We start from the raw sequence: 14,071 nt of genomic DNA, 5'->3' as shown, positions 1-14,071 counted from the left end.
TCTCGCCCACTTCGCTTTTAGGAAGACAGATGGATTTTGTGCTAATTTCATCCAACTTTCCCTTCCATTGGGTCTGGCTTTTGATCAATGCACCTTCATTTTAGCAAGAACTGTAGCAGTTCTGTGAAGTCTGACGAACATCTGCTCATTTTTACTGTTACAGCAAGATATTAGTATGGGTAGCAAACTAATTATTTATAATTTACTCAAACATATACTATATACACTATATATTTGGGTGTAATCTCAATTCATATTCATAAATCAAATATAGTGATCAATAAAGTAACTGGTTTGCTTGATGGCTGACCTGTGACTACCTTACTGTAACCAACAAAAAGCTCTATGATCACATTGATTCTGTTTGTTTTAACCAGTGCAGTTTTGCATATTACAGGGGAGGGGGGGGGGGGGGGGCGGAGTAACAGATACAAAAGATGCACTCACTGACTGAAAATATAACTTGTTAAAGACTTTTTTCTTCAACACTTTGGAGCAGGGGTGCCCAATCCCAGCCCTCGAGAGCTACCGTCCTGCAGCTTTTAGATGCATCCTTGTTCCAACAAACCTGAATCAAATGAATGGCTTGTTATCAGGCCTTTGCCAAACTTGATGGCATGCTGAAGAGGTAATCAAACCATTTGATTCAGCTGTGTTGGAGTAGGGATGCATCTAAAAGCTGCAGGACGGTAGCTCTCGAGGGCTGGGATTGGGCACCCCTGCTTTAGAGCACTTTAATGATAGAGTAGCTCTGGTGTGAAAATGCAATATTTTAATGACTGTACTACAGGCAGAACGTGATCTGGGATTGTCCATCCATTTTCTTCTGCTTATCTGAGTTCAGGTCGCGGGGGCAGCAGTCAAAGCAGACTCGCCATGGCCACCTCTTCCAACTCATCTGGGGGACACAGAGTCGTTCTCAACCCATCCAAGTTTTAGTGAGGGAGAAACGTATTTAATCCCCAGCAAGAATTTGGATCAAGTATATTATCGAACGAAAGTTTCATTGGCAAGTATTTAAGGATTAGGACTGCACAATTAATCAGAGTTTAATCTCAATCACGATTTTGGCTTCCCACAGTTACTGAGCGATACTGAAAATGGAAAGCAAAAGTAAATCGAGTGCTCCCTACATCAGCGCCTCACCTCAAGTCTGCATGTGCCAATCACAGCTGTTCCCTGCACTGCACTGCTTGTTTTCTGTCTGGAGGAGTACCACTGTATTCAAAGACAGATTATGCAACAAAATTCAAATGTCTGCCACAAAAGAAGGCAAAGAGCTGGACCCTAGAAGGCTTCAGAAAAATGGTCAACATACTGGAAAAAGATGTTATTCCCTCCCCAACTAAGTGACAAAACATGTGCAGTACACAAAGCAGGGGTAGATAGGTCAGGTACTTTACTTTGAGTTTTATTTACATCAACAATGAATTTAGTATGGCCTTTATTTTATTTGTTTGCTTTTAGATATACTTAGGCCAATTGAAGAAATGCAGTGTCGCCTGCAAAGACGTTTTAATTAACAGAAATGCAGCACACTGCAAAACTGAAAGCACTCCCCTGTCAATTTCATTTTGTGTTACGTTTTGGTACAATTCTTTTTATTTATGTTTCTTATTTTCCTTCTAAGGGATGCACTGAATTTAGGAGACTGAGGAGAAGTAATTTTATTTTTGTCAGGGGGATTTTGGGTTATGTTTGAATTGTTGATTTCTTATGTTAATATCATGTGCTATTGTCAAGTTAAGGGTTGTATTATTTAGGAGATAACACTAAGTCCTAGTATTATTATTAGTTTGTATTAGTTAGTTATCCATGTCCCCTGGTTTATGTGTCATGTTCACTGTTGGGAAGGTTACTTTTCAAATGTATTCCACTACAGATTACAGATTACATGCCCCAAAATGTATTTTGTAACGTATACAGGTAAGTTACTCAATGAGAGTAACGTATTCTGAATACTTTGGATTACTTAATATATTATCATGCTTTTTACAACTACATGAATGTCCTATTGCTGTGTGATTTATTACCATTATTGAAGGTTACTCTTCATACCAATACCGACTAGATTTTTAAATCTTAATATAAAATGAGTAACAGTCGGATGGACATTAGGTAAGGCTGCACTTTATTTTATTTTTATTTTTTTTAATCAAATTTAAATAATAGACTGTTCACTTCTTTACAAACCGTTTAAATTATGAATTCAGAAGGAGTTTCTTATTTTGCTGACTGTAAGCAAATAAAATTAGCTATAAATTAAGTTACAGAACAAATGAAAAGATAACAGAAGTTTGTTGATCATGTCGAGTTTGACAGTGGAGGTTTTTAACGTGACCGCTAACAGGGCCGGTAGTCTTAGCGCTGACTGTGAAATTCATCAACAAGCCATATGACCTTAGACAACACAGAACAAATACAAACAAACAAACAAATGGCCGACCCATGACTCACAATAGGAAATCAGATTAAAGCTCACAGCACTGAAAAAGAGAGCTTAAGACAAGAAAAGCTCATTGGAAATCCCACAGAGTGTAAAGGACTTAGTCACACTAGAGACAAAACTGGACGGCATCTAGGAAAAATTCATGGTTACCCGGTGACTGCATGGCATTTTTTGCAAGTAGTACACTCAATCTGTGGAAGACCACTTTTGGTCACAATGTGATTGCACGGGTAGTTGTTGGAAGGCAACCTGTCTCCACAAAATTAAAGTCCCCCTTGGACTCAAACATTTGCAAATAATTTCTGTCCAACGCATAAACGCAGATTGACAACTTTTTCAGTCAGTCTGAGTCGGTCTGTGTCCATCAGTCCATCAACTCAGCTGGTTGTATTTTGGTTATGTTCCTATATAAAAGCAAGGTTGCTGTGTGTAATTCTGCAGTTAAATCTGCATTTTGCAGCAACTACGTCACTATTTGTGGAGGACTTTCTGTTTCAGATCTATGAGCATCTTAGTCAATGTGAATTTCAGTCGATGCAGAAAGCAACAGATTTGTTATTTGGGCTAATTTGTGAACGTTAATTGCTGTATCGCCACAAACAGACTGCACGTAGCTGCCAACTTGACTCCATTCAAACTGATAGCACACTAACACCACCTAATTATCACCATCTTGATGCACCAAATTGTGGACCTGGTCTTTAAATAAACCATTTCAAAGGCAAAAACATCATAAGTTTGTTCCATACTGGTGCAGTAATTTTGTGACTTAGTGTGACTGTAGCTGTCCTGGTCCGGGATCGGTGACCCAGGGTTTTGTGTTTTGTTGTTGATTTCATCATGATTTATCATTGCTAGTCTCGTTTTCAACACCCCCCCCCCCGGCGGTCTTTTCGCTACTCGGGTTAAACAAACCCCAAACCCCAGTAGCTGTCTATTGTATTGAGTGTCCACTACAATAAAAATAAAAGCGTTCTAACATCTCACCTGCTTGTTTTTATTAAGGTATGTACACGTATGTACATGTACACTATTTTTATTAATAGAGATTTCACTACTGAGGTTAAACATAATATATAAGTCACTTAGATCACTTCTAAATGTTAATGTTTGGTTTATTTCAGTGTTTTATTTGTTCCTGAGTAAACCAGTTTGGCTGTGATTAAAGTTAAGCTTCATAACATATTACTCACAGTTAAATTAAGAGGGGACGGCAGTAAAAACTCCGGACCTGTGTGTGACATCATCAAGTACGAGGGTGTTCCAATTGTACAAATCGCGAGTCCGTACTCGCGTTCTCGGCGAGTCCGTACTTGCCGAGAACGCGAGTACGTACTCGCGTACTTGAGAATTGAGAAAGGGCCTCAGATTAGCCCCAGCTGTGCTTTCTTCCTGTTTTCCATTCCCTCGTTACTCCCTGGTGTGTTTTCCTCTGTGTTTTCAGCCATTTCCTAGTTACTGGTCCTGGTTTGTTTCCAGTTTAGTTTTGTATTTGAAGTAAGTTATTTATGGCCAAAATAAAGCTTGTCATTAGCAACTACAATAAGGAGGACATCTTTCCCCATCTGATTAAAAATGTTTATTTCAACCACACGTGCAGTATTACTGCTTGTAAATGCTTTTTGAGCCAAACATATTTTAGAGAATTACTGTAAGAGGTGAAAATAAAATAGAATGGGAAACTTTTTGTTTCCCGTAATCACCGCGTGCTGAAGCATCGCCTTGTTGTGTTGACTGAATAGATACTCCAGCTCTGATTGCTCCATTGGCATGCAGGCACCAAATAAACAGAGAGAGAGAGGAGCAGAAAGGCAGTGCAGCATGAATGCTGTGTGAAGTCTACATACCGAAAACTGTGCGCGCTGGGACTGATTCTTTATTTATCCAGAAGGACACTTGGGAGAGGATTACTGTCATTATGCAGGGGATATACGTCTGAATCATGAAGTAGCCCATTTTACGTTTCAAGTGGAAGTAGACCGTCATGACCACATATTCACCTGGGGGATCAACAGAAATGAATTAGTTTCATTAACAAAGAATTTGAAGTTGCAGGCTGACAGATTTCATTAATGCAGCTCCAGACAGATGTCACATTTGATCTGGTTTTCTCCCCTCACTTCTACATTGTGTCCATTTGCACTCTGCTGTAGCTTTCTGCTGCTAAAATCTTTTTTTTTTTTGGTGTGGTGTGTGGGGCTTTCAGTATTTTTGCGAGCCAACTGGCTCTGAAATGTCTCAACGCATGATGTTTGAGGGTTTCATTTCACAAGACTGTGTGCTAGCCATGGTCCAGTAGACCCACTGTCATGTCTGTGCAAGTGTCAAAACTCTATATCCCCCCAATATGCGACGCCCAAATCTGTCTTGTGGAAACACAGTGTAGACTTGGCAAATCTTCCAAGTATGATTCAATATAATGCGCTCAGACAGATGTGGATCTTTTCTTTTCATAAAAAAGCAGACTCTTTTGTAAAAGTGATAAATGAACAGCAGTGTCCCATTATTCCTCGAGCGTTCACTGTAACTCGGTTGATAAAGCAGGACGGTGAAAGGATGAGCAAATCTCACCTGTGATGGATTTAATCATTTCACTGGAGACCGTCTGGCCAATGAGATCATACTGAACGAGGCTGGAGGACTCTGGAGGGACCTCCACTGAATGCTCAGGCCCTTTGGTCCAAGTATAGATCATCTCCGTTTTAGGATAGGCATCTGTGGGCAGACAGCAAAGCCACACTGACATGAGTCACTGACTGTAAGCTGTGAGCAGTGCAGCAGAAAAACAAGATGCTCAGAAGAAAGCAGCTCTTTGTATACTGTAAACTGTCCATATGTGTGCAGGATTTTACTTTGATATAATTGAAACATTATCATCACTGTAGATTTCTTCTTGTCACCAACCAGCTGTTAATAGCACCTTTTCCCCTTTACCACTTTTCTCCTGTTTTCCTTTGGATTGCCATTCTTCACACTGTTTGTATATGTGATAAATGCTACATCCTCTAGCACTTCTGCTTTTGCTTCTCAGATAATGGGGTTGCTATTCCTGGAACAAATTCTGCATATTGTTATGTAAAAGTGCATTAAACCAGAAACCATTAGGAACGAGCTACACATTAGTTATTTTGTCTGTTGTCAACTGTTGTGGAAATTGCTGCTAAACTTCTGCATTTATTGGGCCGGTGCAACAACACAAGTTTTCATTTACTAGCCAGCTTTTACCCGGACTTCATTTTCCTGGTGACGTGGCTGCTTACGGTTAGGTTCATACGTTTTTGGAGGGATTATGTATAAAAATGGCCATCATTCCAAAGTAATGAATCCAGTTATTTTGTTTGAACTTGAACTCAAAAATCCAAGATGAATTTGTTGCAGACTTTCAGCTTTTAATTCCACTGTGTTGATGTACAGAGGCAAAATTATTATTGTGTCATTATCCACAAACCTGTGGATCTAACTGTAGCACTTTTTTACTCAGAGCGTTTTTATTCCAAGCCTTTTATTCTGAAAGATGCTTGGGCAGGTTGGGAGTTTGTTATCTTGCTCAAAAGCACATCAGTATGCTTACTGGAAGAACTGGGAAGTGAACCAACCTTCCCATTAAAAGACAAGCTCTACTTCCTTGGTGGGTTGGTGTAGTGAAACTAAGTTGAATTAATATATTTTATATGCAGCATGTATTATATTGCCTTTATTTTATTGCCTAAATTTAAAGAAAAGACAACTAACTCAAATTGATAATAACCTTTATCTCTACAGTTGTTGCTTTGTCTGTTGATAAAGGTTCAACGGTAACTTTATTGTCCCCAATGGGAAATTGATTTGCATGTCCACCCATGAAGCAACACAAAAAGCAAACAAACACACACACAAAAAAAGATCAACGTTAATGTTAATGCTTAAATATATTATAATAAACTAATAATTGATTAATATAATAAAAAAAAATTTTTGCTTTAAGTAGGATATGTTATAGATAATTCAATTAATTAAGTGGTGTCCAATATTCCTACATTTGAGGTCTTTAAAGGTTCCTGTTAATAAAGTTGATATTCTTATTATTAGATTCTACTAGAGTAGCTTTGCATGACTCATAATTAAAATCAATCCCTATTTGTCTTACACTGGGCCTTAGTGCTGCCCCTCAGTTCATCCTGTGTCTGAAATGAAAATTTGGAGGAACTGATTGGCTGATTGGTTGCCCCTCTCAAAACAGAAAAGAGCAGTTGGGTGGGGCCTCAAATGTCCCTGTTACACTCAAAATATGTTTCTTCACCCTTAATAAACATGAGATAATCATTTTGAGTAAAATGCAACTAAAATATGCAGAGTATTAGATCACCATCCTGTGTGAGGTTTATGCCTCATCTGCGCTACAGTAACAGTAGTAAATTGGTAATTACCAAAGTAAATTTTTATGTTTTGTATGTACTGTTTTACAAAAAAGCAGAAAAATGTATTTTTGCAATTATTTGCTTGTATTTCTGAACAGAAAAACATTTCAGTGGCTGAATGTTATGCTCGATTTATTTAGTCTCAGAGAAGTTCAGTGTGCCAGCTCAAATTTACATATGAAAATGTAAAGTTTGTCAAAAACATATCTTTTTGTTTCAAACAGGTTTTATAGGTGTAAAAATGTAGACAGTCCCCTCTAAGTGAATCACAACAAAAACAGACAAGAAGTCTCCACCAAAAACTTTTCACGAATAATTTTTTTATTGGTTCTACCAGATTGACTCATCATCTCACCTCCACTCAAGCATGAATAATTCACTAATCTGCATAAAGAAAATGATTCCAGTGCAGGTTTTACAATCTATTTTGGTAATTGTGGACCACACCATGACATCAGAACAAATGAAAGTAAAAATATATGATAACAGTAAAACTGTCCAATTAGTAAAGACTCAAGCTGCCACTTTGTGTCTTATTAAAGTTGTAACAGTCACACATTATATTACAAGTTTGTTTATTCCCCGTTGTTGCTTCCTCTCTGTTTTATTTTGTTTTTTGTGCGTTTTTTTTTCTGTATTCTGTATTCTCACTGGCGAGGTTGACCAGAGTGCGAATGCAAAACAAAATGCCAGTTGTCTTGGCCTGCCACTCCCTATGGGACTCCGTATCGGCAGGATACCAACTGTGCTGCCAAAATGAAATGACTCTGGTGTGTCATGGAGTGGAACGCAGTGCCTGTGCACACAAGTCCAGATGGAGAAACAGAAAAAGGAGACGGTGAGAGGAGAGAGAGGGGGAGAGATGGAGGAAAAATGAAGGCAGGGCAGACAGCGAGAAAATTAGCACGCAGGCACACATCGACACATGCACCGGCTATGGAAAATAGCTGCATAGGTCTGCGCTATCCTGAGGCAGAGGAAGGGATTCTGACCTTTCCCTCGCTTCAGGCCACATCAGATCCATGGTTGCTTCCTCCTGACTGGAGGCTAGCAGCAGCTGCACAGGATGGTGAAAGGACGGGAGGAGGGGGGATGACAATAACCGAGGAATGTGAATTTGTCCTCCGCAATGTCACCAGATTGGGTAATTGACAGCGGGTGTAGAGGCAAACTCGTTGTCTTTTTTCCTCTCCTTTCTCTTGCAGATGTAATCTTCAAATCGCTGCTGCTCTCTGATAAGACGCAGCTGCTCGTTTTTTGAGAAGCTCCTTTATTTGAAATAAGTCATTTCTGCTGACCAGTGGGCCCACTGTGAACACTGGTGCTGAGTTGGGCGTTTATTGTTCACGATGAAGAATGAAACGTTTCATTATTAACTATAGCATTTAGTCGCTTTCTGCTCAGCTCTTTAGCGCTCCTTTTCAGCACAGCATCCATTTCAGTACCAAGAGGAGGAAAGTGGCTTCATGAACTGAGCTAGGACAATATTTTCTTTGTCTTAGCCTTCCACTGGTGTTTTCTCTTTTTTTACCCACTCTGCTTAGTTTAGATTCAGATTCAGTCTAAACGCTCTTATTTGGTTGTTTATAAAGTGGTCATGCTATCCTAACCGACTGCTACACAGCAGCTGTCCGGCCGAGGAAGCATGGCGTCCTGAAATAGAATCACACTATTCATCTTAGAATCCAGCTTTTTTTGTCCTTTCAATAAAGTCACTTCAATTGTGTAAGAGTGGAATACAACTGATTTACAAAATAATCATCCAGGTAACTCACATCAGATCTTTGCGTATTACACGTTCATTACACTGCCACCTGTTTTAATGTGCAAGTTTATCTGAGTTACAAGAAGTAAAGAACCAGAAGTGGATTATTTGCTTACACTTCTACTGTACTCTTGTATGTTTAACTCAAAAATTAATTTAACTGAATTGACTTACTCCAGTATTTTACATTGCTGTAACATTTTCTTCCTTTTTGAGGTGATGAAACTGATTATTTTTTAATTAACTGGAAGTATTTTGATGGTTCACTTTCCATTTAGAAATGATCATTTCAGAGTGCTTTTTCTTTTGTGTACATCTGCCATAGTGTGCAGCTGTTCTTTGGTATTGCAAAGTCCTAAGTGGGAGTGCTGGTGAAATTCCAGGATTTCAGCTTTAGATTAAAAATCTTAACTGAGATTTTCTACACTCTCTGTCACACTGAGTTACTCTGTGTCGAGTTGCTCAGGCAGCGTTTTGTTTATTTTTATGTTAGACTCTCAAACATGCAACAGAGTGAGAATACACAATGACTGGATATTGATTGTGTTTACAAATCACTAATTGTTGTATTTAATTTTAAAAATTATACTTACATTACTCGCGTCTTCCCAAACTAACAGACTTACAATGCTACAATGCTGTTATGTTATGTTATTACTCAGGTACAAATTTTCACTGTGATAATGACTTATTAATAAAATCATTTGACAAAACATTGAGGACGAACAGAATTCACATTCTGATAAAATGATAGATTTTTTAAAACTTTGAGTCCTTTTCCTCATTCAAAGGCACTGCAGGAATATTAGAGGTTAACAGTAATCTTACATGCATGTTTGGATCACTTTGTCCTGTCAGACCTAATCAGCAGCCTCTTCCTGTTTTCTTTCTTGTAGCACAGCCAGAACATTGAAAGGAGGCTCACTAAAATGGTACCGTTTATTTCCTGTCATGATGTAGCTATATAAAAAGAAAATAAATCATCATGTCTTTCTCCTCATCTCAGCTTCTGTCCATTTAGTTTATATTTAAATAATACCATTAATATTAATAATAAATCCTATTGGATGGATGGATAAAATACTGACTTTGTACATATACCGAATTTCCCGGAGGAACCCACCCGAGGGATTAATAAAGTTTCATCTAATCTATCTACATTAGTACTCTACACTAAACTCCTGGTGTTGTAAGTGTTGTTCATCTGTTTGCATATTTTTGCATGTTTTCAATAAGTTTATGTTTGAAAAATGCTTTTTTTATATGTCATATTGTTACTATTACTTCCACTTAATTTCCCCCTTTTATAAACTATATATGTTGCAGTTGTAACAAAGCAACTGTGCAAACTGTGTGTCAATAAAGTTTTCTGATGCTGATGTCACCAACTCACACATAAAGAACTTACAGCTGCCAAACTTGAGGGGGCATGCATGTGCATCCATGGGGAAGTCCACGAGCTTCATGGGACACTCGGCGCTAATCGTCAGCCTGTTGCAGAACAGAGGAGAAGCGTTTGACTTAGAACCAATAACAAGGCAATAAGGGCTTTCTTTTAAAGGTACACCAAAAACTACTGCCTACATGGTTCTATTTGTTCAGGTATTTTAAAACAAACAAAGGTGGTTTTTCAATTGTTGCTATGCAATCATTGATTCTGCTGATCTTTATATAAAAAAGGCCAATTACTATCAAACAATCAACTGCTCTCCTGAATGAATGTGAAAGTTTGGCATGTGCACTGCCTCCACACAGCTCTCTACTGTGTACACAGCGAGAGCGGGTTTTTGATTTCACAGGAAATCTCTTTCATTGCTTTATAACAAACAAAGTCTGTCATCCCTCCTATCCCATTTTAATGAGCAAAAAACACTAAAAAGAGAAAACAAATACATGAAGTGTAACTAACACAAGCAGGCTTTTTAGATGGATGCAAAATTAGAGCTGGCTGCAATCTGTAGATTGGCATATTATTCGAGTTAATATATAAGTACCTCATGGTGTAGAGGATGGTGCCGTTCTTCATGATGCGGAACAGCCTGTTGGGCGCCGTCATGTTGTGAGCGACGGACCTCTTGCCGTTCCTGAAGAAGGTGTCCGGTGTCCACACCTTTGTTACCATCAGGTTGTTCAGCCTGAGAATCTCTATCGGGCCCTCGTACATCAACCTCCGGTCTACCCACATCTGGCGAAAAAATACGTCCATTGTGTATTCCTACGTTGGGAAAAAAGGACCAAAAATAAGACCAGCTGGAAGAAATTGCTTCGGTTTTTCATCCAAACATAAAGCAGGCTTGGTTGAGTGGCTCTTGGTTGAGCAAGATAGTCATTATCTTCAAGTATTGATCTCTGTGTCTTCTGTAGTTTGACACTCAATTTAGAATAAACAAAAAGAAAGTCATAAACAAACATGAGATAGGATAGGTACCATTTCAACGTCTGAGACAGGCCCAAAACTTGTCACATAAATGTCAGTCTTGACCTCAGTCACAGGACCTGTTGAGATAATGAAACAGACAAGTGTCACGTTTAATGACCGTTTACTGGTGTAAATCCTTCAGTGTCGCGGTCATAAAAAGACAGGAGTCCTATTCATACTTGTTTAGCCAATCTAAAAGCCTTGCAGTAACTTATCTCTTCCAGAGCTGTAGCACCTTTGTTGCTGTTTCCATTCTGTTCACTTTAAAGCGAAGCTGGTACGCCTGCATGTCTGAACATCTCTGCTGACAGGCTGCTTTACAACCAGCAGTGAGGCATCTCTTTGAGAAATATGGCCGTAGAAACCCAGAACTGTACTTTTAGAACTTGAACTGTGCATTAGGACGTTTGTGTGCTGACATACACACAATTATGTAACCACACTCACTCAAACGTGCCAGCTCAGAGGCCCATCTTCAGTGGGCACAACTACCAGGCTTGTGCACAACTCAGCAGCGCTCGTGTTGTGATACACTAAACCACAAAGCAGTATGTTGCGTATGCAAATCACATAAAACATTGTAGAGAAAAAGGTCATTAAAATGTTGCCATAATGTTCCCATGAAAACATGTCATGCATGTCGTTGGCTTTCTACTTCCCCCATGCTGTTAAAGAGTTTCACTAAGGCGTTCATGCTCATTTCACAGTCTTAACCCTGCAATGCCAAGTGCATCATATTTGACAGATGAGTTTTAGAAACCTGTCATTTTTCCCCCCAAAAAAACCTAAAACAGCTGCATAGAAATGGCAGTCTGATGCAAATCTGATGCAAATTACTGGGCTGAGCTGTCTACTAAGGTTGGTGGGTCAACCCCTGGCTTCTTCACTCTTGGGCAGTTTCTTCATGGGCAAGAAACTGAACCTCAAGTTGCTCTCTGAGTGTTAACTGGTAAATGGTTACTGGACTAGTTCTTGTATAGCACTTTTCTACTCTACCTGAGCACTTAGAGCACTTTATACAACTTGCCTCACCCATTCATACCCAAGCACATGCGAGCACTGTTTTTTCTTTGGTTAAGTGCTTTTTGTCTAACATTCATAGACAGACTCTATTGGATCCATCAAAGAGCAACTTGGGGTTAGCATCTTTCCCATGAAGACCGGAGCAGCCAGGGATCAAACCACCAACCTTCCTATTATTAGATTACCTCATTAGAGTGTGAATGTGTATGGATGTTAAAAAGAAAACACTTTGCCATAGAAAAAGAAAGGTGTTGGCATGAATGGGTATGAATGGATTAATAAGGCATGTTGTGTAAAGTGCTCTGAGTGCTCAAGTAGCCGTCCATTTAACATAAAATTTCTCAGCTTCAATAAAAACCAGTTTCAAAAACTTGGAATTTTCTGGCAATTATTTCATGGTTCAGGCTGTAGACTGTTAGGCTGTGCAAATAAAAGTGCACTTTTTTTTTAATTATGGCATATTTGATGGTCATTTTATGTTTTTTTCTTAGAAACGTGTTCTTCCTCCCCACCATCACCAAGTGCTTGTTCACAGATCAATGACATTCTCTCTCCACCCCTGCAGGAGCTTTACTTTACAGTATCAAGTGCCTTGAGATGACTGCAGCTGTGAGCTATATAAATAGAATACACCAAAATTGAAATCTTTAGCCTCCCTCAGCAAGTGGATTGTTCCCTCTGCTCATTTAGAGCGCTTCAGGGGTGTAGTATGATTACTATGGGTGGAACTGACTTGATTTAAACCACACTAATGGGGTGTTTTGTTGCTCAGCAGTGAGTTTGCAGCTATCTTTAGAGTACATTTTACGTTCTCTTACATTAAAAAGTCCAATAACAAGCGAAGCTCCCTTTTTAGTGGTTTAAAGATGTCACCGGATGCTTTTATTACTCGATAATGTGGTTAGAGCTACGAGGTATGGCTTTTAAAAATAAATTTTTAAAAAGTAGCATAAATTACAGAAGAAATAAAATTTCACCTGGTGGTTTGAAGATTCTGGATATTTCCGAGTGGTTACATAGCTGATATGACTACTTTTATTGCAGAACACTCTCAATAGTGCGCAAAAATAGTGCGCATTTTTCTAAAATACCTCCGAATCCAGGTCGCAGCCTGTTGTCATAGCCGTCCAGAAGTCGGTCCAAAATGCGAGTGAAATTCTCCGGATAGATCCTTTCATCCTTTTTTGTCTGCGCAGAGATTTTCTTCATACTATGAAGAAGAAGAAGAAGAAAATCGGGATACTTGTAAGTTGAGGGCTGAAAACACAGCTCGGCGGCAGGTTTCAGCACCGCGGACAGAGACTCACCAAGTCAGCAAACAGAAAAAGTAGAAGAGGGTCCGAGTAAACGCGGGGCGCATCGCTGTCACCATCTCCTTCTTCTTGGCAGAAACCATCCTTGCATGCCATACTTCAAGCCTCTTCACATCTCACCACCACCAGCACCAGCAGCAGCAGCACCACTACCAGCGGCAGCAGCTGCCTGTGTCCCGGAGTAAAAAAAAGGGAAAGAGGAGCAGTAGGCAGGGAGCGACACAGGGCAGAGCGGCGCAGAGAGGAAGAGGGAAGTTGAGAGCCCTTTTCCTCCCGATCCTGCAGTCTCTCTGCCAGGCGCGCAACACAAACTCACACGTGCACACGCGCGCACACACACAAACACGCACACACACATACGCGCACACACCTTCACCCCGAGCCCTGGTCACCTCTGGTCCGCATCTAAGCTGCTCTGCTGCTGCTCAGCACCCAGGCACACAAACAGTCCTTCCCCTCTCTCCCTCTCTTCTTCACTCTGTTTGCTTCAGTGTCTCACTTCTTTCTCTCCCTCCTCTCCCGCTTTCTCTCTCTCTCTCTCTCTCTCAGACACACACGCGCGCACCTCCTTTGGTCAGGACACAGATTAGACGTGCGCTGCTTTGAAATAGCTTAAGCTCACAAGAGTCACATCTCTGACTTCACCCTGCTGTCAAAACTGGAGAAGCAGGAAGCAGAGGCTTTCTCCATCTCCTCAAAGCCCAT

The 14,071-nt window shown here is 39.9% G+C and overlaps 1 protein-coding gene across 2 annotated transcripts in view; it reads right to left on the bottom strand.

Annotated features, from left to right (window-relative positions):
* Window positions 1-13,843, bottom strand: part of gabra4 (gamma-aminobutyric acid type A receptor subunit alpha4) — a 30,087-nt gene extending 16,244 nt beyond the window's left edge. The window contains exons 1-8 of one of the 2 annotated variants that reach the window (XM_086306392.1): window positions 13,737-13,821; window positions 13,361-13,535; window positions 13,145-13,263; window positions 11,040-11,107; window positions 10,606-10,826; window positions 10,020-10,102; window positions 5,021-5,164; window positions 4,297-4,449 (exon numbers count right to left, since the gene is read on the bottom strand). In XM_086306392.1, the coding sequence (XP_086162518.1) occupies window positions 4,297-4,449; window positions 5,021-5,164; window positions 10,020-10,102; window positions 10,606-10,826; window positions 11,040-11,107; window positions 13,145-13,263; window positions 13,361-13,449 (877 nt within the window). In that variant the 5' untranslated portion in view covers window positions 13,450-13,535; window positions 13,737-13,821. Of the gene's footprint in view, window positions 1-4,296; window positions 4,450-5,020; window positions 5,165-10,019; window positions 10,103-10,605; window positions 10,827-11,039; window positions 11,108-13,144; window positions 13,264-13,360 lie in introns of both variants that reach the window. The other variant, XM_086306383.1, reaches the window with a different exon arrangement.
* Between the last annotated feature and the right edge of the window lie 228 nt (window positions 13,844-14,071).

This window comes from Aulonocara sp. 'chitande type north' Nkhata Bay, linkage group LG2, assembly GCF_057382095.1.
Source record: "Aulonocara sp. 'chitande type north' Nkhata Bay isolate Kocher_YH1m ecotype deep benthic linkage group LG2, A_spYH_male_GT1.1, whole genome shotgun sequence".
In the NCBI taxonomy this organism is placed as follows: Eukaryota; Metazoa; Chordata; class Actinopteri; order Cichliformes; family Cichlidae; genus Aulonocara; species Aulonocara sp. 'chitande type north' Nkhata Bay.
This window is presented reverse-complemented; position numbering and strand designations above follow the sequence as displayed.